General features: G+C 38.7%; 1 protein-coding gene across 2 annotated transcripts in view; it reads left to right on the top strand.

Moving 5' to 3' along the window:
- Positions 1-18195, top strand: part of Prkaa2 (protein kinase AMP-activated catalytic subunit alpha 2) — a 58886-nt gene extending 40691 nt beyond the window's left edge. For both annotated transcript variants that reach the window (XM_028887964.2, XM_037202764.1), the window contains 7 exons: positions 1322-1415; positions 1983-2127; positions 3093-3180; positions 5265-5489; positions 14139-14643; positions 17129-17255; positions 17728-18195. In XM_028887964.2, the coding sequence (XP_028743797.1) occupies positions 1322-1415; positions 1983-2127; positions 3093-3180; positions 5265-5489; positions 14139-14643; positions 17129-17255; positions 17728-17966 (1423 nt within the window). In that variant the 3' untranslated portion in view covers positions 17967-18195. The remainder of the gene's footprint in view (positions 1-1321; positions 1416-1982; positions 2128-3092; positions 3181-5264; positions 5490-14138; positions 14644-17128; positions 17256-17727) is intronic.
- The last annotated feature ends 4271 nt before the right edge of the window (positions 18196-22466 follow it).

The raw sequence follows: 22466 nt of genomic DNA, 5'->3' as shown, positions 1-22466 counted from the left end.
ATTTTTCATTTCCATTACATTAAAAGAATACTGTTATGTGTGAATGATTAGTCATCATTATATTCCTTGTAATATTTCCATGTAATTTTTAGAAGTTACCTTTTAATAATCCAGAAATTTGCCTTTTCTACCAACTCCCTAATATGAAGCTGTTTTCCTAGGACTCTTCTTTTTCCAAAAATTGTTTTTCTTTGTTAATTGAAATTTTATTGGTTGAAAATTTGCCCCCCCTTTAACTTTCAGATTATTTTGGTATTGAGCCAAACATTTTTTAAAATGGTAATTTATACATTAATTTAAATAGTTTGTTGTAAGTACTTTGCCAGATGCAAATTCATTAATCAAATTATCATTATGAAACATGTAATTACAAACTGAGAGGTGTATGTTGTAAAGCCAAGGTAAGTATGTCTGTGCAAGCAAATTGCCCCTTTTACACTTGGAAGGTGGCCTTTGGTGTGTAATAGCATATGCTATGGAGTTAGAGGCTTCACGATTTAATTCAACCCAGAAGTATCCTATGAAGTCTTGTGGTATATTCCAAAGGATCAGCAGCTAAGATTATTTGAGTTTCATTATCTCATTCATGCCTCATCCAGAATGGATAAGCACAAGTGTTATTAGTAACAATAACACAGATCAGAAAAATGAGTTGATAACAGTAGGTGTTCCCACCTACTCTCTTCAGTTTGATCACTTGGATGCCTGTCAAAATAGCCTTTATCAAACTATTTCTTTTAGAGTTCCTAAATAAAACGACCTTTCCACAGTTCATGTGAAATAGTCTCACTGTATTTCTGTTACAGTCATTTGCTTTACATGAAATGGGATACCCTGTTATTTGTGTCTTCGAAGACTAAAGATTACCATTAGAAGTATTTTTCCAGGCCAGATATGGTGGTATACACCTGTTATTCCAGAATGTGGGAGCCGAAGTGGGAAGATTATGAGTTTGAGTAAGCCTGGATTCTATATGATGAACATCTATCTCAAGGAGAAAAAAAACTAAGAAAAATATTTCTACAGACAGTTTTTCATGTATTTAATTTACACATGATGTGTTTTCTCTTAGTATAGTTTATGATGATTTCAAAGATAACAGAAATCTGAAGGGGAGTCTAAGAGTCTCAGGATGTAGGGTACGTTTGTAATGTTCTTCCCTGCTATGGTGCTGGCATTAGCTTGCTGACATTGTAAATCTGTTGCCATCCTAGAGTATTATACACTATTGGAATATGAAATTGTAGCAAGAATAGTGGAAGAGGTTGATCAGTGTGGAAACACCACTTTGTATTAACCCCCTTTCTTATTTGTGAAACAGTTACCAGGTGATCAGCACTCCAACAGACTTTTTTATGGTCATGGAATATGTGTCTGGAGGTGAATTATTCGACTACATCTGTAAACATGGGCGGGTGAGTGACATACCATCTAGTATTCAACTCCCACCCCCAAGCTAAGAGAGTGGAAAGCATGGGAAGTAGCTAACTCAAAGATATTTTCAGTGCCTCCAGTTATTTCTGTAATAATGTCAACTACACATGCAGGACATATTTTCTTTCCCGAGAATCATGCCTTTTGAGACACAGATTTGGAAACTATATTCCAATTGATCGCCAAAAGATTCTTATGCTTTTTACAATCTGTTCTGTATAAACTCATGTTGAAGCTTCAATTATTTTCTTTTCTTAGCATTTTCATATAAGTTCTATTTTAGTTGGTTTTATTGATTCCTCAAAACATTGTGTATATCCAATATTAGTTGAAAATTAAATATCATTGCCATTTAGCAAAGCAAAACCTATCGAATAATATTTTGAGCTTTGATAAAGTTTTGGCTGGTTTGCTTTGTCTGACTTGTTGAATTTCTAATTAGTCAGTTCTAAATTAGCCTGCTTAGTTGTATGTAGGCTGGTTATGAAACTAAAATGCATAATAGATGTCCTAGATAGTCTTGATGCGGTTTATTTTCTGCATGCTAGGTTGAAGAGGTGGAAGCTCGGCGGCTCTTTCAGCAGATTCTGTCTGCCGTGGATTATTGTCACAGGCATATGGTTGTCCACCGGGACCTGAAACCAGAGAATGTGCTGCTGGATGCTCAGATGAACGCTAAGATAGCTGACTTTGGTATGCTACGCCATGTTTGCTCAGAGCTGTGTAGTACCTTTAAAATGGACCGGTAACTACTCCTAGAGAGCTAAGGACTTCCATTCACCACACAAATCCTATAACATGAAAAGGGATTAATTACAGTCTCCAAACTGGCTTATTCTGTTTATTTAAATCCACACAAAAAAGGCCAAAGTTTCCAAAACATGTTAGAAAGCCACGTCAAGACAGATCCAGTCAATATTCCTTTCCTCCTAAGGAAATGATACTTGTTTTGTTTTGGGGGGTTTTGTTTTTTGTTTTCTTGGTGGGGGGCTAGGGTGAGAAAGGAGTCCTAAACTCCTTTGTAATTAGCTCTGCTAATTACAGTTAAAACCAAATGTAGCCCTGGCTGTCTTGGAACTCCCTGTGTAGACCAGGCGAACCTCGAACTCACAGAGATCCACCTGCCTCTGCCTCCTGAGTGCTGGGATTAAAGATGTAATGCCCAATTACAACCTTTTAAGAAAGACTTTTAAAAGCACTGTTTTTTGTTTGTTTTAATTAGCAGCCTTTTTATTTCTTCGTATACAGAAGTAGATAATATTTGGTGCTTATATTTTTGAAAAAGTGATATAATTTCAATGAACCTTTTTTTGTGAAGAGTCAAAATTTTCATGCAGTGAGCTTCATTCCACTCACACATGTGCTGCTCTGTTGCTTTCTGTGTGACAGCATAGGTCCCTAAAATAACCTCTTTCTAGCCTAACAGTGCCTCCTGTTACTGGAGAGCTGAGTGTGTGTGTGTGTGTGTGGGGGGGGGGGGAGACGGGGACGGGCAGGACCCAGGAAGTGAACCCAGGTTGTCAACTTTGCTCAAGCATCTTGGCCCAGTGAGCTCTCTTGCCACCCACCTTATTCTTTAAAATAAAGAAAGAATATGATTTCTGAAGCATGAAACAACTAAGAGTTTTCAGCATCTGATAAATTGCTTTTATTTTTAGGACTGTCTAATATGATGTCAGATGGCGAATTTCTACGAACTAGCTGTGGATCGCCAAACTATGCAGCACCTGAGGTCATCTCAGGAAGGTAAGAGTTTAGTAGTGATAATTGAGCATTTTTGTGACCTTGTATCCATTCTAATAACATTGAATTTCCTTTGGAAGAAGATTTTTTAACATAGTAGAAACAAATTGTTCATTTATTTTTTTATTATAGGCAGAACAGTACATTTTTTTAAAGCTCCATGTAGGCATTGTAATGTGTTCATGCATTTTGTTCATTGACCATGACTGAGACAGATCTGATGCAGCGTCTATATTGTATTGTAGAAAATGTCAGTATCAGTAAGGATTTACTAAAGTTTAAGCCAGTGTCTTTATTTAACAGACATAGTTATTTAATAGTAGTATTTTCACACATTTCGCAGAGTCTTCAGGCAGTTGTTTTATATTTTGCCTTTGGAAGACTGAAATTTGGGTGACAATATGATTTCAAGCAATTAAACTAGACGAGTGACTTTGAAGTCTCTCATGTAATTAGCTCATTGGTAATGAACATTATAAAATATTTACAGAGGCTGCAGAGATGAAGTCAAGTCATTATACAGTGGCTAGTGTCTGGTTTTAAAAGTTCACAGGATGCTTGAGAGAAAGTATTGAGAAGGTATCTGCAAGTAGCAGATTGTGAGAGTCTTAGTTCATTTGGATGTAATGCACCAGAGCACCGTACAGCATGCCTTATAAACAATGGTGGTCTGTCCCATGGCTCGGGAGCTCCACAAAGATTTGGTGTGTGTACAGCCTATTCCTCACTGCCCACTGTTTGTAACTTTAAGCCTGTGTGCTCAAAGGGGAATGGGATCTCTCTGGGTAGTCTTTTATAAGGGTATGGGTCTTCATGAGAGTCCACCTCAGATCTCCTTAGAATCTTCACTTCCTCATACCGTCAGTTCGAGGTTAGAATTCAGCTGATAAGTTTTAGAGAACACAAGTATTTTGTAAGATGCTTGGGTGATACAGCTGATGATGTAAATTAGGGACAGCATTCCATTGAAGCAGATCATGTTCTTTCCACTGGAAATGTTGAAATTTGTTACCTCAGACCAACGTTTGGTTTTGGTAGTGTGCTTCTGGGGAACGGTAGGACAGTAGAAGGGTAAGACAAAAATAGAGGTGTGTGGCGCAGACAAAGGTTATCTAGAGCCAAACTGTCTTAGTCCATTGAGTTAGCAAGAGATTTTGAAAGAAAGCAGTAGGGACTCTGTTATACGGGGCCGGGCAGATAGCTCAGTGCTTAAGGGCACCTGCTGCTCTTCAGAGGACCTGTGCTTGATTTCAGTACTCACATTAGGGCTCCTAGCTGCCTACAACTCCAATTCCACAGAATCTGATGCCCTCTTCTGGACTAAGTATCAGACACACAAGTACTACATAGACACACATGCAGTCAACACACTCAGACACATAAAAATAAAATTTAAAAATAAATAAATCTTTTAGGAAAGATAATGTTAAACACTGTCAATATAGTACCAGTTAAGTATTTTAATGTCTCAAATTTTGTTTAAATGTGGGGTAGGAACAAAAATTTTGTTATATGTTCAATATATATATATATATATATAATATCAGAAATATATATCTATCATATATATCAGAAATAGTTCTGAGGGGGAAAACACTGTATGTATTATTGTATTTTTTTCTAGTTTGTGGTTATTTACTTTGATGTTTCCTTAAAGAAATAAAAGAGAAAGTGTAAATTTTGTTTGTTGGTTTGTTTTTGAGAACAGAGTTTTACCCTGAATGGCTTGGGACTGTCTAGACCAGGCTGGCCTCAAACTCACAGAGATCTGCCTGCCTCTGCCTCTCAAATTCTGAGATTAAAGGCATGTGCCATTATGCCTGGCCTGAAAGTATAATAAATTTTAATTAGCACTTATAATTAATTTTTAACAAATAAAAGTAAGTCTTTTGGCAAGTTTGTGTTGCTAATTAGGCTGGTTATTTCCTATGAAGAGTAATTTTTGAGGTTTGGGAATTGCTATGTATTTCGTTGACCTTAAATAGCAATATATACCAAGTTGGTTTTGCTTTATCATGGATGGAAGCAGGATACTAACAATGAGGGGAAATGGTACCTACACTCAGGCTTGTGTTCTCCTTTCTCAGGCTGTATGCAGGTCCCGAGGTTGATATCTGGAGCTGTGGCGTTATCCTGTATGCCCTTCTCTGTGGCACCCTCCCCTTTGATGATGAGCACGTGCCTACGCTCTTTAAGAAGATCCGAGGGGGTGTGTTTTATATCCCGGAATATCTCAACCGTTCTGTTGCCACTCTGCTGATGCACATGCTGCAGGTGGACCCCTTGAAGCGAGCGACTATCAAAGACATCCGGTGATTATAGTTTTTGTTATTTTGTACATTTTATCATTGTAGTAACAGTGATACTAGAATATTTGCTTCTCCTATGCTTTGTGACACTTTATTTTATGAGAATTTTTAGGCAAAGAGTGTGGTAAATTCTTGTAATCCCAGCACCTACCCAGAAGGATGAGGCAGGAGGATCTCAAGTTCAAGGCCAGCACGGGCTACAATGTGAGACCCTGTTTCAAAGAAAAGGAATTTTTAATATTTGAACTTATTATGTGGACCTGATTGTCACTTATCCTTCAAATATTTTACATTGCTTTTATGCTTATTAGCATAAGTAGTAAAGCATCTAAGGCCCTGTATAAGAAGGATACAGTCTCCTAGAGTCTCATTTCTTGCCTTCCCCACCACATTCTTCGCATTAGACTTAGGTCCCAACCCTTTATTGTGTTGCTTTGTATCCTGATTCTTTTCTGCATCTTCTGATCTGCTGTCATTCCAGTCATCTTTCATGTTCTGCTCACATGGCACCAGCTTTGTGAAATCATTTGTAGTTCCCTCTCACTGTATAGGAGCTTCTGATTGTTCAGCACATGCCTTGTTACTGCATTCTCATACTGTATCTGTTCTTCCTCAGCATATCTCCTTTCCTGCATTATAACTGTCAGGGCACAGATTGTCTTAAGAACCTGTCTATTCACCTGCTACTTTACTACTGTTACTGAAAGTGGAAGTTTAGAAGGAACTGAAGATATTTCAATGTGAAAATTGGAGAACTTTGTGTTTTAGATATGGTTGAATATGTTTTTTTTTTGAATCCTTACCACCACTGTAAAACTGACTTACCTTTTTTATTTATAGTATCTTATACAATGAAAATGCTATATAAATATAGTATTGAGGAAATACGCATGAAACATGTTTGTACATGTTCAATTCAGATGCATGCATTTCCACCTCCCCTCACTTTCCCATATCCCCTGCCTTCCCCTTTTCCCCGTACCCTTCTGCTCCCCGTGTCCCCCCTCTACCCTTCTCCCCATGTCCCCCCTGTGCCCTTCTGCTCCCCATACCCCCCCTGTACCCTCCTGCTCCCTATACCCCCCTGTACCCTTCTCCCCATACCCCCCTGTACCCTTCTCCCCATACCCCCCCTGCCCCCTTCTCCCCATGTCCCCCCTGTACCCTTCTGCTCCCCGTGTCCCCCCTGTACCCTTCTGCTCCCCATGTCCTCCCTGTACCCTTCTGCTCCCCATCCCCCCCTGTACCCTTCTGCTCCCCATCCCCCCTGTACCCTTCTGCTCCCCATCCCCCCCTGTACCCTTCTGCTCCCCATCCCCCCTGTACCCTTCTGCTCCCCATCCCCCCCTGTACCCTTCTGCTCCCCATCCCCCCTGTACCCTTCTGCTCCCCATCCCCCCTGTACCCTTCTGCTCCCCATCCCCCCTGTACCCTTCTGCTCCCCGACTCCCCCCATACCCTTCTGCTCCCTGACTCCCCCTGCCCCTTTTCTGGTTCCCATGTTTGGTTCCCATTCCCACTTTCTCCATTGAAGCCTCATTTTTTCTATCCGATGGCCCCTTTCTAGTTCCCAGCCTCTAACCACACTGTCCTTTAGAAGCTAGAATCCTAGTAGGAGACAACATGGAGATTTGTCTCTCCAAGCTTCACTTACTTAGCATAGTTAAGAAAATAAGTTTTGTTAAGTTTTTGATCCAGTAGCCACTAGTAGATTTACTGTGGAGAATCCCTTGATTGTTGAGGAATTAAGTAGCACACTGGCAGGGAATGATGTAATGATGTAATGTCTTCTACATGTTATGTATGTTTTTCGAGGAACGATGTAATGTTTCTATATGTTATGTATGTTTTTAGAGGAATGATGTAATGTTTTTACATGTTATATGTTTTTAGAGGAATGATGTAATGCCTTCTACATGTTAGTTTTTTTTAGAGGAATGAAGTAAGCCTTCTACATGTTACTTTTTTTTTTTTTTTGCAGGGATGATGTAATGCTTCTATATGTTATGTATGTTTTTAGAGGGCTTTTGTTTTTATCTAAGGTTCCAAAGATTGTTTAGAGGCACATTCTTTTGACATCTTTCAGAGCCTTTTCCTTTCCCCTAAAGCTGGAATATGTGTTTTGACATATATATCCTGTGGAACATTCCGAGGGTGGATGAGGTGGTGGTTTATGCTGGCTGCTGTGGTCTCTTGTAAGCAAGGACTGGATTCTTTTCACATTTAGGTGTCACTTTCCTCCTTGCTGTGACTAAAAACCTGGCAAGAAGCACCTTAGGGAGGAAGGGTTTAATTTGGTTCAGCGCTTGGAGAGATGTCGTCCATTGTGGGGAGGCAGGGCTGCAGGAGCCTGAGGTGGCTGATCACATTGTGTCTGCAGTCAGGAAGCAGAGTAGTCAGAGATGTGCTGGGCTATGAGGCCTAACCCCAGTCCTTTGTCACGGGAAGCTCCGCCTCCTGACGGATTCCACAACCTCTGTGAGCAGCAGCACTAGCTGGGAGTGTCCTACTGTAGGCACTTGTAGGGGGCATTCCATGCTCAAACCACAGCCTGTTCCTCTTCCCGGCCTGTTCCAGCATTCCTGGCCTCGTGCATAAGAATGGAGAGCTCTAAAATTGCTGCCACATTTAGTTATGGAAATGAACCAACGGGGATGGGGGGTAGGGGGGTGGGAGGGTAGAGGGGGGGGAACCTGTGTTCACAATTTTTTGGAATAAATAGTTCTTCTGATTGGGTTTTCCCCAGAAGAAAAATTAGACATGCTAATATACTTGTACTTGCTTATATAAGCACTGGTAAATTTTGAATAGTAACAGAATTCTGTTATTTCAAAATAATTGTTAAGATATTTATAGACTTTAAGAGAAAAATGTAAATAAATCTACTAAAATGAGTTAATTGACCCATAGGAAGTGCTATAAAATAGTGGTATTCTGGGCTGGTGAGATGGGTTAACCATTACAGGCTAAGGCTTACAACCAAAGGACAAAATAATGGCAACATTTCTACACTTAAACTAATAACTTGGAGTTATAGTTCTCACTATTTTATGTTCAATATTTCAATATGAGAATTCTTAATTTGATAAAGTATACTTCAACAGGTATAAAAATTAAATTTTTTGACAGTCGGTAGGCATCAAGCATTATGCTATATATCTAACCCATTTTGTTGCACTGAGTTTTTCATAGGTAGGTGTTATAATTCTCATTTTTTTGTTGTTTTTGTTTTTCGAGACAGGGTTTCTCTGTGTAGCTTTGCGCCTTCTCCTGGAACTCACTTGGTAGTCCAGGCTGGTCTCGAACTCACAGAGATCCACCTGGCTCTGCCTCCCAAGTGCTGGGATTAAAGGCGTGTGCCACCACCGCCCGGCCTTATAATTCTCATTTTACTACAATAAAATTGAAACTTAGGTTATGTCATGGTGTATTTATCTATTTGCTTTTATCTAAGTTACTTTAAATTAGGGACTGCATTTTCATACTAAAACACACTGTGTATGGCATATATTTAATGGTGAATTATCCTGTTTGTCAAGGGCAGTAGATACAGCTTAGTTGGTACACTGCTTGCACTGCATTCACAGAGTCCTGGGTTTGGTCCCTCACACTGCATAAACTTGGTGTAGGGGTGCACATCTGCAATCTGGCACTGGGACGTGAGGCAGAAGGATTAGAAGTTGAGGGTCATCTTTGGCTACATAGCAAGTTTGAGGTCTGCCTGGGCTACCTATAAGTGGAAAACTGGAATTCAGAACTTTCCTGAATTAAAAACCAGTGCTCTCTTTACTATCCTAGATTGTTACATGATTTATGTGACATTTATTTCTCCTTAATTCTCTCATAGTACTTTATATATCTCATATACTATGACAATTAGTGGCTTACTATTATGGAAATTGAGCATAGTTATCTGACATGATCAGAAATGTTTCAAATTTCAATGTTTTTCAAATTTTGGAATATTTGCATAGATTTTTCCAGTTAAGCATCCTTATCCAAAACCCAGAAATGCTTAAAAATTCAGAAGTTTTAGAGCATGATGGCTAAAAGATTTGAGATTTGGGTGCATTAAGAGTATGGATTTTCTGGTTGAAGATGCTCAACTTGTCTACAAAATATTCTCTTAAGCAAACTCCTAAGGATCTCAGGGAAAAAAAATCTCTCTACTTATTTGCTTACTTAATTGTTTTTGCTTTTCTTCCAATATGTGTTTAACATCTGCTCTGTGTGAGGTCTTAAGTTGAGTGCTAGAAATACAGTGGTAAACAGGAAAGATGTGTGCTCTTGGTGTTCTGAAATCAGCTTCTTTAAACCTACTACAGCGTTAATAGTAGTACTAAAATCACTGTTGTTGAAAACAGTGGATCTGAAGCTTAACTGTGAATATGAATATTGGTTTCTCCGGTTACTAATAATAATTACTTAACATATTTGTTCTTTAATTACTCTCTATTTGTAGTGAAATCATTGATAAGGTAATTACAAATTGAGCCATGTGAAATTGCTATTTTTGTAGGTCTAAAAACAATTGAATACTAGAAACTTCAAATATTCAACTTAATCTTGCATGTGTATATTTGTGTATGCAGATGTACATTCTCATGTATGCCCATGTGTGTGGCAACCTTTCATGTTGTTACTCAGGTGGCATCCACTTTTTTTTCCCTTTGAGTAAAGGTCTCTCTGGCCTGAAACTCATCAAGTAGGCTAGGACTACCAGCCAGCGAGCCCAAAGGACCTGTCTTCAGCTCTGGGAACGAATTTAAACTTGGCTAAGAGTGGTGACCTACATGTGACTTCTGGCAATTGGGAGGCTAGCTTGAGGCTAGCATAAGCAATGTAATAAGACCCTGTCTGTAAAACAGTTTTTATTTCTTTGAGAATTTAATACTTTTGATGTATTTTATTCTGCTTATTTCTCTTCCACATCTCCTCTCAGATACAACCCTTATTCCATCCCCACTTAACTTTATGCTCTCATTCTTTTTTTTTTTAAGCTTTGGTGTCCAATTACTGCTGTCTTGGTTTTGTGATCATCCAGTGGGGCCTCTTAGATGTACCAGGGCTCATAGTCCATAAAGAAAACTAACTCTTTCCTAGGAGCTATCAGACACCAAAAGCTTCTTAGATAGGGGTGGGACTTCGTGCCCACCTTTCTTCTCCACGCTGGGCTTTTGTCTGGTTTGAACTTGCAAAGCACACAAGGCTGTCGTGTGTGTGTGTGTGTGTGTGTGTGTGTGTGTGTGTGTGTGTGTGTGTGTGTGTGTTTGTGTGTTGTAATTGAAGCTCTTAAAAACAGTATCTGGCACATGAACTACTAATACCTTTTTATAAGTGAATATATAAAAACTTAGGTGGCACTTTAAAAAAATTTTAGTTTTGTCCTGTATCTGGCAGCCAGTAATCTTCTTTCTGTCTTTGATGAACATTTTATAGCATGTGACCTTTGATCTCTGTGGTCTTTAATTTAGCATAATGCTTTCAAGATACCTGCATGTGTAGTATTTATCAGTACTCCATTGTTTTTATTTATTTACCTTTTCCTCTCTCTCCTTTTGTTTTTTTTTAAGTGATTTATTTTCATTTTGTGTGCTTTAGTATTTTGCCTGCATGTATGTTTGTGTGAGGGTGTGTGATCCCCTGCAATTGGAATTACAGTTGTGAACTGTCATATGTGTGCTGAGAATTGAACCTGGGTCCTCTGAGAGAGCAGTTAGTGTTCTCAACTAATGAGCCATTTCTCCAAACCTTTCTGTAGTTTTTTAAAGACAGGGTTTCTGTGTAGCCCTGGCTATCCTGGAACTCTCTTTGTAGTCCAGGCTGGCCTTGAACTCATAGAGATCCACCTGCCTCTGCTTTCCGAGTACTAGGATTAAAGGTGTGTGCCACCGTGCCAGCTACCTTTCTCTTATTTATGAAATTATAATTGATTGATTGATCTCACAGCAAACTCCCTGATCCTTTTGATCTCCATATATAGTTTCAATACTACATTGTTTTTAGTCTAAAAAACATTATGCTGTGTAGATACGTTATGTTGTGTTGACGACATTGGGATATTTCTGTCTTGTGGCTTTGGTAAATAATTTTGTTCTGAACATTTAGATTCATATTTAATAGTCATGTTTTCATTTCTCATGTATGTACCTAGAGTTTATAATTGTCATCTATTGTTGGTTGTTGATATTCCTATTTGCTTAGTAATTTTTTTTGACTAATTCATTGAAGTCTTTCCTCTTGTTATATATTACAACTAAAGAGATTCTCCTTGGTTAGCTAAATGATGAGCTGCAGAAACAGATTTTTTTTTTTCGAGACAGGGTTTCTCTGTGTAGTTTTTTTTTTTGTTTTTTTTTTTTTTTGTTTTTTTTTTTTTTGGTTTTTTTGGTTTTTTTGAGACAGGGTTTCTCTGTGTAGCTTTGCGCCTCTCCTGGAACTCACTTGGTAGCCCAGGCTGGCCTCGAACTCACAGAGATCCGCCTGCCTCTGCCTCCCGAGTGCTGGGATTAAAGGCAAGCGCCACCACCGCCCAGCCAGATTTTTTTTAAATGCCATGATATAGTAGGCTCCCCAGCCTTTGAAAGTGATTCTGTGTTTACGTTGAGGGTGGATCTCTAGTGTTTTAAGAGGCAGTGATAACTCTGCCTTTGCTTTCGTGTCCTTCTTGTGCAGAGCCTTCAAGCCACCCAGTGATAACAAATTAGGATCTTGTCAGTTTTTTTCCTGGGCACACATCTGGCCGTTGTGAGTTTCAGGAATATGGGGAAACTTCTTAGACCCCTTTGCACTCTTATTTCCTAACCTAGCTTAAAGGTTATTTTGAAAGTTTTTGCTACAACTCTCCACAATACCTGATTTCTTGTACCACTCCATCCATGTCTCACTAGGCTTTTGATATTGGACCACAGCTGTTCTTGTAACATGACAAAACCCTTTGTTGTCTCAAGATTTTACAGAGATTGATTCTTTTGCTGCAATACATGTTTTCTACACATTGTTTCGCTGACTGCTGATCGTTCTGGTGTGTGCCTAAATGTTAACTTGAGTGCTCTCCCTCCCCGCTCTCCCATTCTGAATCATAGGCTCTCATTTGCTGTTTTCCACGCCCAGATTTTATCAGAGTAGTTGTGTATTTGGAACCACTTATTTTTAAATATCTGTTTGTATCTATCTAGTGTATCATCTCTGCGACTATTTGCTAGTAGTCATAACATCAGACACAAAGGTCCAGAAATGAGAGAAAATGAGATTAGGAGAGCAGTGTGCAAAAATTTTAGTGTTAGTATCTCCTTATGCTCTTGTTATTGAGGACCTCAAATAATTTTTTAGTGAATGACATAACCAGTAGTTAACATGTAACAATTAAAATTAGAATGGAAATTACTTTAAAAAAAATCTGTTCATTTAAATGTCTTAAACAAACAAACCAACCTAAGGATTTGACCTAGAGCCTTGCACTTCCTAGGTAAACACTCTACCACTGAGCTATATCTCTGTCCCCCTCTCCTATCTCCTTTTACATTTTACTTGAGATAAGGTCTCACTAAATTACCCACGGTGACTTATAATTTCTTTTGTAGTTGAAGCAAGCCTTGAACTTGAGATTCTCCTGAATCAGCTTCCTTAATAGCTAGGATAATAAGTGTAATACCACCAAGTCTAATAATAGTAATGTCTCTATTATGAAGACTCGTGAAAACATTGTAAAAAGCATCATCCCACACGTTTATGAATGTCCTTAGTGTCTAGTTTAATCAAATTCTCAATCTACTTCATTTAATCTTGCAATTTTATTTCTTTATATTTTGGTTTTTTGAGACAGGATTTGTCTGTGTTAACAGTCCTGGATGTCCTGGATCTCACTCTGTAGACCAGGCTGGTCTCAAACTCACAGAGATCCACCTGCCTCTGCCTCCCAAGTGCTGGGATTAAAGGTGTGTGCCACCACCCCCCAGCTAATCTTGGCAATATTTTATGTTAGTTGAAGTTCCTGAGGAAAATCTGAACTCAGGTAAATGGTTGAAAAATAAAGGAGTATTTAGTAGCCACTCAGATAATAGTGATATTCTTTGATACTAAAACAAAGGTTAACATACTAGCTTACAGTTTACTATATCAAATGAGAAAAAAAATCAATTAATGTTCGTATTTTACCACACTATGGTGATATAATATGTTGTAAATTTTAAGTGACTCTCTTATGCATGTATAATTTTGTCACATCATTGGGAAATCTTGCATTATTGAAATACACGGATTTCCCACATTACATTTACACTATCAAAAATCATATTCATTATTATCAATACTAATTTCACCATCAAGCCCCAGGAGGCAGGTACAGATTACCATCTGGAATGTTGCTTGGAAACTTAGATTCTGTCATTGGCCACAAATATTGCTAATTGTTTTCCTTGAAGCAACAGTCCCACTTTGTTCATTTTCAAGGAAATATCCCAAGTCTGAATATCTGTATTTATTTAAGGATAGAGATTAATTAACTGGCACCGGGGTCACATAGCCAATAGCAACAGAGCTGGAACTAGAGACCAATGGTTTGGAGTCGTTATGTTATATTGCACCATGTCTAAATTATGTGGGACTTATGAAAGCATGTTCTTACAGTAGTGTGTATGGTGTCTTTCCTAGAGAACATGAATGGTTTAAACAGGATTTGCCCAGTTATCTATTTCCTGAAGACCCTTCCTATGATGCTAACGTCATTGATGATGAGGCTGTGAAAGAAGTATGTGAAAAATTTGAGTGTACAGAATCAGAAGTAATGAACAGTTTATATAGTGGTGATCCTCAAGACCAGCTTGCAGTGGCTTACCATCTTATCATTGACAATCGGAGAATAATGAACCAAGCCAGTGAGTTCTACCTCGCCTCTAGTCCTCCAACTGGTTCTTTTATGGATGATAGTGCCATGCATATTCCCCCAGGCCTGAAACCACATCCTGAAAGGATGCCACCTCTTATAGCAGACAGCCCCAAAGCACGGTGCCCATTGGATGCACTGAACACAACTAAGCCCAAATCTTTAGCTGTGAAAAAAGCCAAGTGGCATCTTGGAATCCGAAGCCAGAGCAAACCATATGACATTATGGCTGAAGTGTACCGAGCTATGAAGCAGCTGGACTTTGAATGGAAGGTAGGAAATCACAATGTACTTAGGCTGTTTGTAGAGAAAATTGTTCTTATATAAGTTTTCTAAGCAGTTGAGTATTGAGATCCACATAAAGTTGTTTTTGATTTAGAAATAGTTGTAGTGGGCTTCATATTTTTGGTTGACGTGGTTCATTCTTTTAAACTATATAACACACACTGTCAAAACATAATAAATAAAGGATAAAAAACTGTTGATGCTGGGAACGTATTTTGAGTTACAGAATAGCATTCTTGGCCAAGTAATTGAAGTTATCTGAGAAAACAGCCCACCTGTTTCATCATGGTTCATAGCAACAACATTTCTGAAATCTGAAATCTTTTTTTTTTTTTTTTGGCTTTTCGAGACAGGGTTTCTCTGTGTAGTTTTGCGCCTTTCCTGGAGCTTACTTGGTAGCCCAGGCTGGCCTCGAACTCACAGCGATCCGCCTGGCTCTGCCTCCCGAGTGCTGGGATTAAAGGCGTGCGCCACCACCGCCCGGCGAAATCTGAAATCTTGAAAGTCAATTTCTTTTCACCTTTTTCAGGAAGCTTGTTTTCTTTTCATGCCTTTTTGGCATGCGTGGTCGATGGCTATGGCAGCTAGTGTTCAATTTATATTATGCTGTCAAGCATGTTCATTCTGTCAACAAATACTTTTCTCCAAGCTGAGAAATTCTCTTATTTGGGGTTTTTCATCCTTGGTATGTTAGTTACTTTCCTCAGTGCTGTGACAAAATCCCCAAGAAAAGGAACTTGGGGAAGGAAGGAAGGAAGGTTTGTTCAGACTCACAGTGTGAGGATACAGTCCATCACAGCAGGAAGTCATGGAGGCAGGAGGGTGAGACAGATGGTCGGTCGGTCGGTCACATTGTGTTCACAGTCAGGAAGCAGAAAGCAGTGAAAGCTGGTGCACAGCTCACTTTCTCCTTTTCCTCAGTCCAGAACTCCAGCATATGAAGTGCTGCTGCGCACATTTAGTGCAGCCTTTCCCCTTCAGTTTTCTCCATCCAGACAGTCTCTCAAAGACATGTCCAGAGGTTTGTAGACCTTGTCATGTTGACAGTAGTAACCATCACAAGTCTACCTCTGTCAGCTTGACACCCAATCATATCATTTCAAAGCTGTAGCCTTTCGTGTCTTCTCCCCACAGAATCACGGCCATCTCACCATAGAAAATGCATTTAACACAACTTCAAAGGTCCCTGTAGTCTTTAACAGTGGCAGCCCTGTTCAGTGTTAACTGTCACACTTGACTATGGCATATTTTCTTACTATCAACACACATTTTACGTTTTCAGTGTAACATTTTGTTGCAGTTGAACTCTTTGAGTATATATGAGGACATTTTTAAAATTTAAGATATCCCTTTAACTGTTAATCTTTTCTTGAGGGTGATGATGAATGTTTACTTTATTTTTTTTTTAATTTATTTGGTTTTTAATGAGATAGGACAGGGTCTCACTCTGTAGCCTAGGCTGGCGTGGAACTCACTATGTAGACCAGGCTGGCCTGGAACTCCTAGAAATCCACCTGCCACCTGCCAACTGCTTCCAAGTGCTGGAATTAATGTCACATTCCATTATAACAGGCCTATTTTAACTTTTTAAAATTAAGATCTTTAACAATTTCATACATGCATAAAATGAATTCTTGTTCTCCCAATTCTCTCTTCTCATATTCCTGTCCCCAGCTCTCTCTTACTTGTCGTCCCTTTCCAGATTCATGACTTATGGTTTTGTTGTGTGAGCCATTAAAGGGAAAAACATTTCAAATTTATCATATATTCAGCACATTTTAATCAATTTTAATTTGCTTTCATTTCATGATTTTTACATGATTAAATAAAATAACATTTCCTTAAACTAAAGCCAGTCTCCTCTTTCTGAAGCAAGTTTATGTAGTTAGATGGGATTTTGCTGGGCATAGTGGCTCATGCCTATAACACTAGCACTCCAGGGACCTGATGCAGGAGAATTTCTATGGGCTCAAAACCCAGTGTGGGACCCTATCTCACTTTTTAAGCATATAAACAAGAGATGCCAACATTTTAAACTATCCAATGGGAAGAATCTAGAAACTAATATGAGAGGTTCTGAAAACCCAGAGTTTTCCGAGTTTTCTTTATCTGAGCTAGTTTGACATGGTCCTCGGGATATCGTGTTGTTGGGGTTTTATGGCTACCTGATGTGAGCCACTGACAGTTAGCTCAGTTATTTCTTCTGCTCCCTATTTATCAAAACCACTGAAGCAAAGGCTACTAAGATGATTATTAATACTCTAGAGTAGATTTGTGTCTGGGTTAAAGGCTAGACTCTATAGGATCTGAGTTTTTACAAATGGTATTGTTAGTGGGATTAAATATACCAAATTACTTGTGACATAGAAAAATCAATGATAAATCCTTCTTTCTCACCCATATTTGCTTTTGATTTTCTTTGCTAGGATGGGAGACATTGTAGTTTTAACTTTTTATTCGTTTCTGGTTTTAGGTAGTGAATGCCTACCATCTTCGAGTAAGAAGAAAAAACCCAGTGACTGGCACTTATGTGAAAATGAGCTTGCAGCTTTACCTGGTTGACAATCGGAGCTATCTTTTAGACTTTAAAAGCATTGATGGTAAGGAGACTAGCAGGGGTGAGTTCTGAAAAATGAAACTTGGCACCATTTGACTTACTGTTATAATCATCTCAAAGACATGGTGGATGGGTTCTCTACTTTTTAAAGCAGTCTTAACAAAAATGTAAGTGAATTAAATATGTAGTTTTAGCAGGAAATAAATTGCTGAGGATGTAAGGTATTTTCAGATGTAAGCATGTTCACTTTCATTTCAGTGTAAATTGCTGCATCCTATGTTGAGAGGGACTCGGGGGAGCAGTAGCTGTGGAAAGGTTAGGAGTGATTAGTGACATGTAATGACTGTGGGAGGAGGAGATAGCTAGTGCCTCTTCAGCTCCTGACACATGCACATCCCAGTGCTTACCAGGCTCTCTGTGCTCAGGTCTGCCTACCTCCTGTTCTCAGTGCAGCAGCTTCCTGGGAAGACTTGGGCAAATGCACTTGCTATAGTTACTGTTCTTTGGTCTTTCAGATGAGATGGTGGAGCAGAGGTCTGGTTCTTCAACACCTCAGCGTTCCTGTTCTGCTGCTGGCCTGCACAGACCAAGGTCAAGTTTTGATTCCACCACAGCTGAGAACCACTCACTTTCTGGTTCTCTCACCGGCTCCTTGACTGGAAGCACTTTGTCTTCAGCTCCCCCCCGCCTGGGCAGTCACACCATGGATTTTTTTGAAATGTGTGCCAGTCTGATCACTACCTTAGCTCGCTGATACTCTACCACTGGTTTCTGTCTTTCTGTTACTGCACTGTGAAAATCACATACACTCTTGAAGTTATTAGCTCACTTTTGGGTATTACATACTCTGCAATATCAATTGATGTGAATATTCCCAGGTGACATGCAGTGTATTGAAATTACTGAAAACACAAAAGTCTGGCGTTTTGTTTACTTTTAGAATTCTATTCTACTGTGCCTATGATGAATTCAAATAGGTAGTACCTTTAATGGATGAATGTTGATAAAGTTTGCTAGTTTATACTTGTGAGTTCACTACACATGATGAGCACACCTCACTGATGAACCAGCTAATTTAGGAGGTGATACCTCCTTCCTTCATGTTTAGTGCATGTAAATCCAGTTTGCTTCCTAAATCTCAAAAGGTGTTAGACTATTCAGGAACCCAGTTTTCTTGCACAAGGAGATTAAAAATAGAATAAGTGTTAGTCAAATATTTAAATGTAGAAATCTGAAAATCCTGTCCTCCTAAATATTAGAAACCAAATTCTTTTTAATGGTTTCTGCAAATACTGCTTAGTATTAGCCAGAAAGACTGTGTTTCTGTTAACAGGTGCCCAGTCTCCAGGCTTAACATTTGTGCAAGGCCCCCTAGTTAAACCCCACCACCACCAAGCAAGACAAAACCATGCAAAAGTAGTTCACAGTTAAATGAAACAAGGCAAAAGACCAACAGCCCCATAAAGGAAATTCTACTCTGATGACCTGTTTTGTGTTTATGGGCCTGGGGTGTGTTGGGAGGGCCAGGAGATTATGGCCCTGACATCTTTGCTGATTCACCTGAGGTTTAAGTTGTTAGTGATGGCACCTCCTTCCTCAGTAGCCATTGTCTTTGTTCATTGTTCTTCAGTCTTGGGTGGCTCCTGGTCTTTAATCTTTCAGTTCAAAGCCCTGTGTTGTGCATGGGGTGTTTGTGTACTTCCAAAGCCTGATTGCTGTGACTTTCACTGTTGAAACTGATTGGACAGGGAAGCCTTAAACATTTCAAAGTATGTTCTCCTGGAATAAGTATATGTGTTGTTTACATATATACATGTATGTATTGACACATCAGTGCTTTTAATCAAAAAGAACCAAACTTTTTTTGTGCAAGTTTTTTTAAATTTAAGATAAAAACACTATATAGCAGGATAAAATTAATTGATTATATTTTGTTTTAGTAAAAGTATTTTTAAATTATATATAATTTATCTAATAATGTATTTATTCATTTATTGTGTTTATGTTGTGATTAAAAAAATCATTGACCTGATTTACCCTAGAAAATATTAAGCTCTTGAAAATGAAAGCAACATTGCCTTGACAGGTTTCTCTTCACCAAAAATGGTATATTTCTATCTACCAAGAAGGGCAAATGAGACTATTAGACTAAGTTTCTCATGTGTTTATGGAAGACAAGTTTGTCTGCCTGTAAATATCTTTTTAAATTATGAGTTTGCATTATATCCCATCAGATAATATTGTAGTTCTTTTAGAAAACGATGGTCAATATTTATCACTCCAATTCTCAGTATCAAAATCTAAAGGACCTTTGTTCTCCAATTTGAGAAAGAGGGTGGGTGTACAATTAAGGTAGCTTAAGTTTTTAATCTTTGAAAGATTGCCATCTTGTGGCAGTAGACGGTAATTTTTAGTAGTTATTTTAATAGCAATACTTAGCCCTGTTTTCTCTAATGTGTTTTATGGATGTTTTGTAATTCTGACTTCTCCAAATATGTACATATCCCTGTGTGTGTAGGGGAGCGTACCACCTCAAAATATTTGCCTAATTATGAATGGAAAACTTTGAAATAAGGAACTGATTGGATTCCTTATCTCTAATAACAACATCCACAACCGTTTTAAAGGCAGGAAGGATGCCAGAATGCTTTATTAGTCTAGTGCATTTGATGTTCAAAGCTTGCTCTTAGCAAAATTACTTTGTTTGAATGATTATGATGCTATTGGAGAGCTAAAAACTATTTAAAACATAATTCTTTTATGAGTTTCGGTGATGGAGTAATTGGTTTGCAGGGAGAATTCAGTGAATCCTCTAGCAGAACAGAAGGCAGACCTTTGACCTAGCACACGTTTTCGTTACTCTTGGAAACAGAATAGGAATGAATTCTTTGCAAATTTAAAATTTCCACATTTCAGTCAACACTGGATGTAGTAGGTACTGAGTTAAGATCAGGCCCTCTTGGATCCTAGGGAGAATTACTGTTAGGTTATAGATGTAGGCCTTATTTATATCCTGGAAATGGATTCCACCTGGTTCTAAAATAGTATTTCCTAAAACAAAGAAATACATGGAATAATTTTGGAAAACCTTGTGTTCTGCTCTGCACCTTACAGAGGACAGTGGGTATTAGCACTAAAGACTTGGATGAGTTCTTTAAGAAAAAGCAAGCCACATAACCGTGTGTAACCCTACTTTGCCCAAACTAGTTTACTGTTTTCAAACATCTGCTGAGTATGGTTGCTTCCCTGTAATCCTAGTGGGGAGCATGAGGCCAAAGTAGACTAGATAGATAGCAAGGCCTGTTTCACAATGAAAACAATAAGGAAACCTTAACATCCAATAATAAAATATGGAAAACATTTGGGCCTGAGTGCCACAGCCAGTGTGATTGTGACACTTAAGACACACTTCTTCCCTCTCGGGTGCTTTGGACAGCCTGGCTCAAATTCAGCACCACTCCGTGTACCGCAGACAGGTCCACCCCGAGTTTGCAGCTTGTATCACATGCTGGGTTCTCCATCAGACTGGAGGTTTTGTGGTAGAATTTCTATTCTTTTTTCTCTTAATAGATGACTGAAAAGTCTTAAACAAGATTACTTGTGGAAAACAAAAGAATAAGAGACCAGTGACTTTCTACTATGGCTCCCTGAAGAGCCAATCAGTTTTAATTCATTCTTCAGTGGCCACTGAACATTTCCTAAGTACTTTTTGTTAGGAAACCAAAATGGAAGCTGTCTCAAATTAAATCTGCAGGGAGAGAGAAAAGCAAACCATCCACAAGTCGGGGTTTTGTTTTGATGAAGAAACCATTTTAGAGCCCCTTGTCACATCTGGTCATCTGCAGAGAGAACTCAGGGGCCTAAACTAAGCAGAAATATATGTCCTTGTGTGCCAAGGAATTGGCTTATGTAGCGCAGTAATTCTCTACTTTATGCAAATAGGTATTCAAAGATACTTATATAATTCTGGGTATACTTTTTCCTTAGCTTGTACTCAGGGAATACAAATTTAATACTTGAGATAAAATGAAATGTAATTGGAAAATAATCATAAACAACCAAATCAGATTTTTATACTCCTTTATCTGTAGTATCTACTAATATGTAAGCATGCTTAATGTGGGCCCCACATTGATGTTTATAAGATTTAACAGCCTGGAACATACCTACCATAGACACTGCAGCTCTGTCTGTTCACTGGTTAATAAGTTAAACTCCCAGTATGAAGTCTCATATCTAAATTTGAGATCTGCTCATAGACCTGTCTGGTTTGCGTTTGGTTTAAAGATCTGAAACTCTTCAGTCTGGCATATCTCTCCCTGTTAGCTTTCCTTCAGTTACCCTGTGGCTTTTAGAGCAGGTGTTAGCACTTCAGCGGTCTGCAGCAGCTCTGTTGAAAAGTTGGGGTGAAGGCTATGTGCATCTCTTAGTAAGTTTCGTCTTGGACTTGGCCTCAATTTTGAGACCCTGAAATGCAAGAGATAGAGAAAAGAGCTAACGTCCCTTTGAGCTCAAAAGTTCTTCCTTGTTTACTTCTTCAGAGAATTTGTGTTAGTGTCCACTTTTTACGTATTTGTATTTTTATATTAGTATGAATGTTCTATCTTAGTTTGAGTCATTTCAAAGGTATATACGCCCGTATTATTCTAAACACAGCTACTTGGACTACTGGAATGCATATGGCAAAAATCATCAGCAAATCAAAAGCATCCTGTGAACTCAGCATTGATCAGGAAATGGCGACTGTGTAGTGGTGGCAGTGCTTGCCCGTTTCCAGTCCTGTTAGTTCACCCTTACAGCAGCAGTCAGTCCCGCGAGCAGGAACAGCAGTCTCTCCCTAAGTCCTGAGTGCCGTGCATGCAGGGATTGATTCAGTGGTGGCCAGGCATCCCTGATAATACTTCGCCTTTCTTCTAGGCTCAGCAGTTTGAGTTTGTGAAACATCTGCTAGACAAGTAATAAAAATAAACACTGGTGTATTGCTTCTAAGTCCTGGAGTGACATACAGTAGTTGTAGCTGAATATCTAGTTTAATTATAAAAACTAGTTGATTGCACTAACTAGATGTAATTATGTGAAATATTTATGATTATATTGATTTTTATAAATATAAGTTATTGAGGGTGCTTAAAATCTAGAAAAATCTCTAGAACATAATTTTTTCTTCAATTTTATTTATGTGATTTTTGGGGTGTGGGATTTTTGTACTGGGGATTGAACCAGGGCTTCACACAAGTGAAGCACGTGCTTGATA

Source organism: Peromyscus leucopus, chromosome 2 (assembly GCF_004664715.2).
Source record: "Peromyscus leucopus breed LL Stock chromosome 2, UCI_PerLeu_2.1, whole genome shotgun sequence".
NCBI classification, from domain to species: Eukaryota; Metazoa; Chordata; class Mammalia; order Rodentia; family Cricetidae; genus Peromyscus; species Peromyscus leucopus.
Note: the sequence above shows the minus strand (reverse complement) of the source record. Positions and strands in the feature narration are given on the sequence as shown.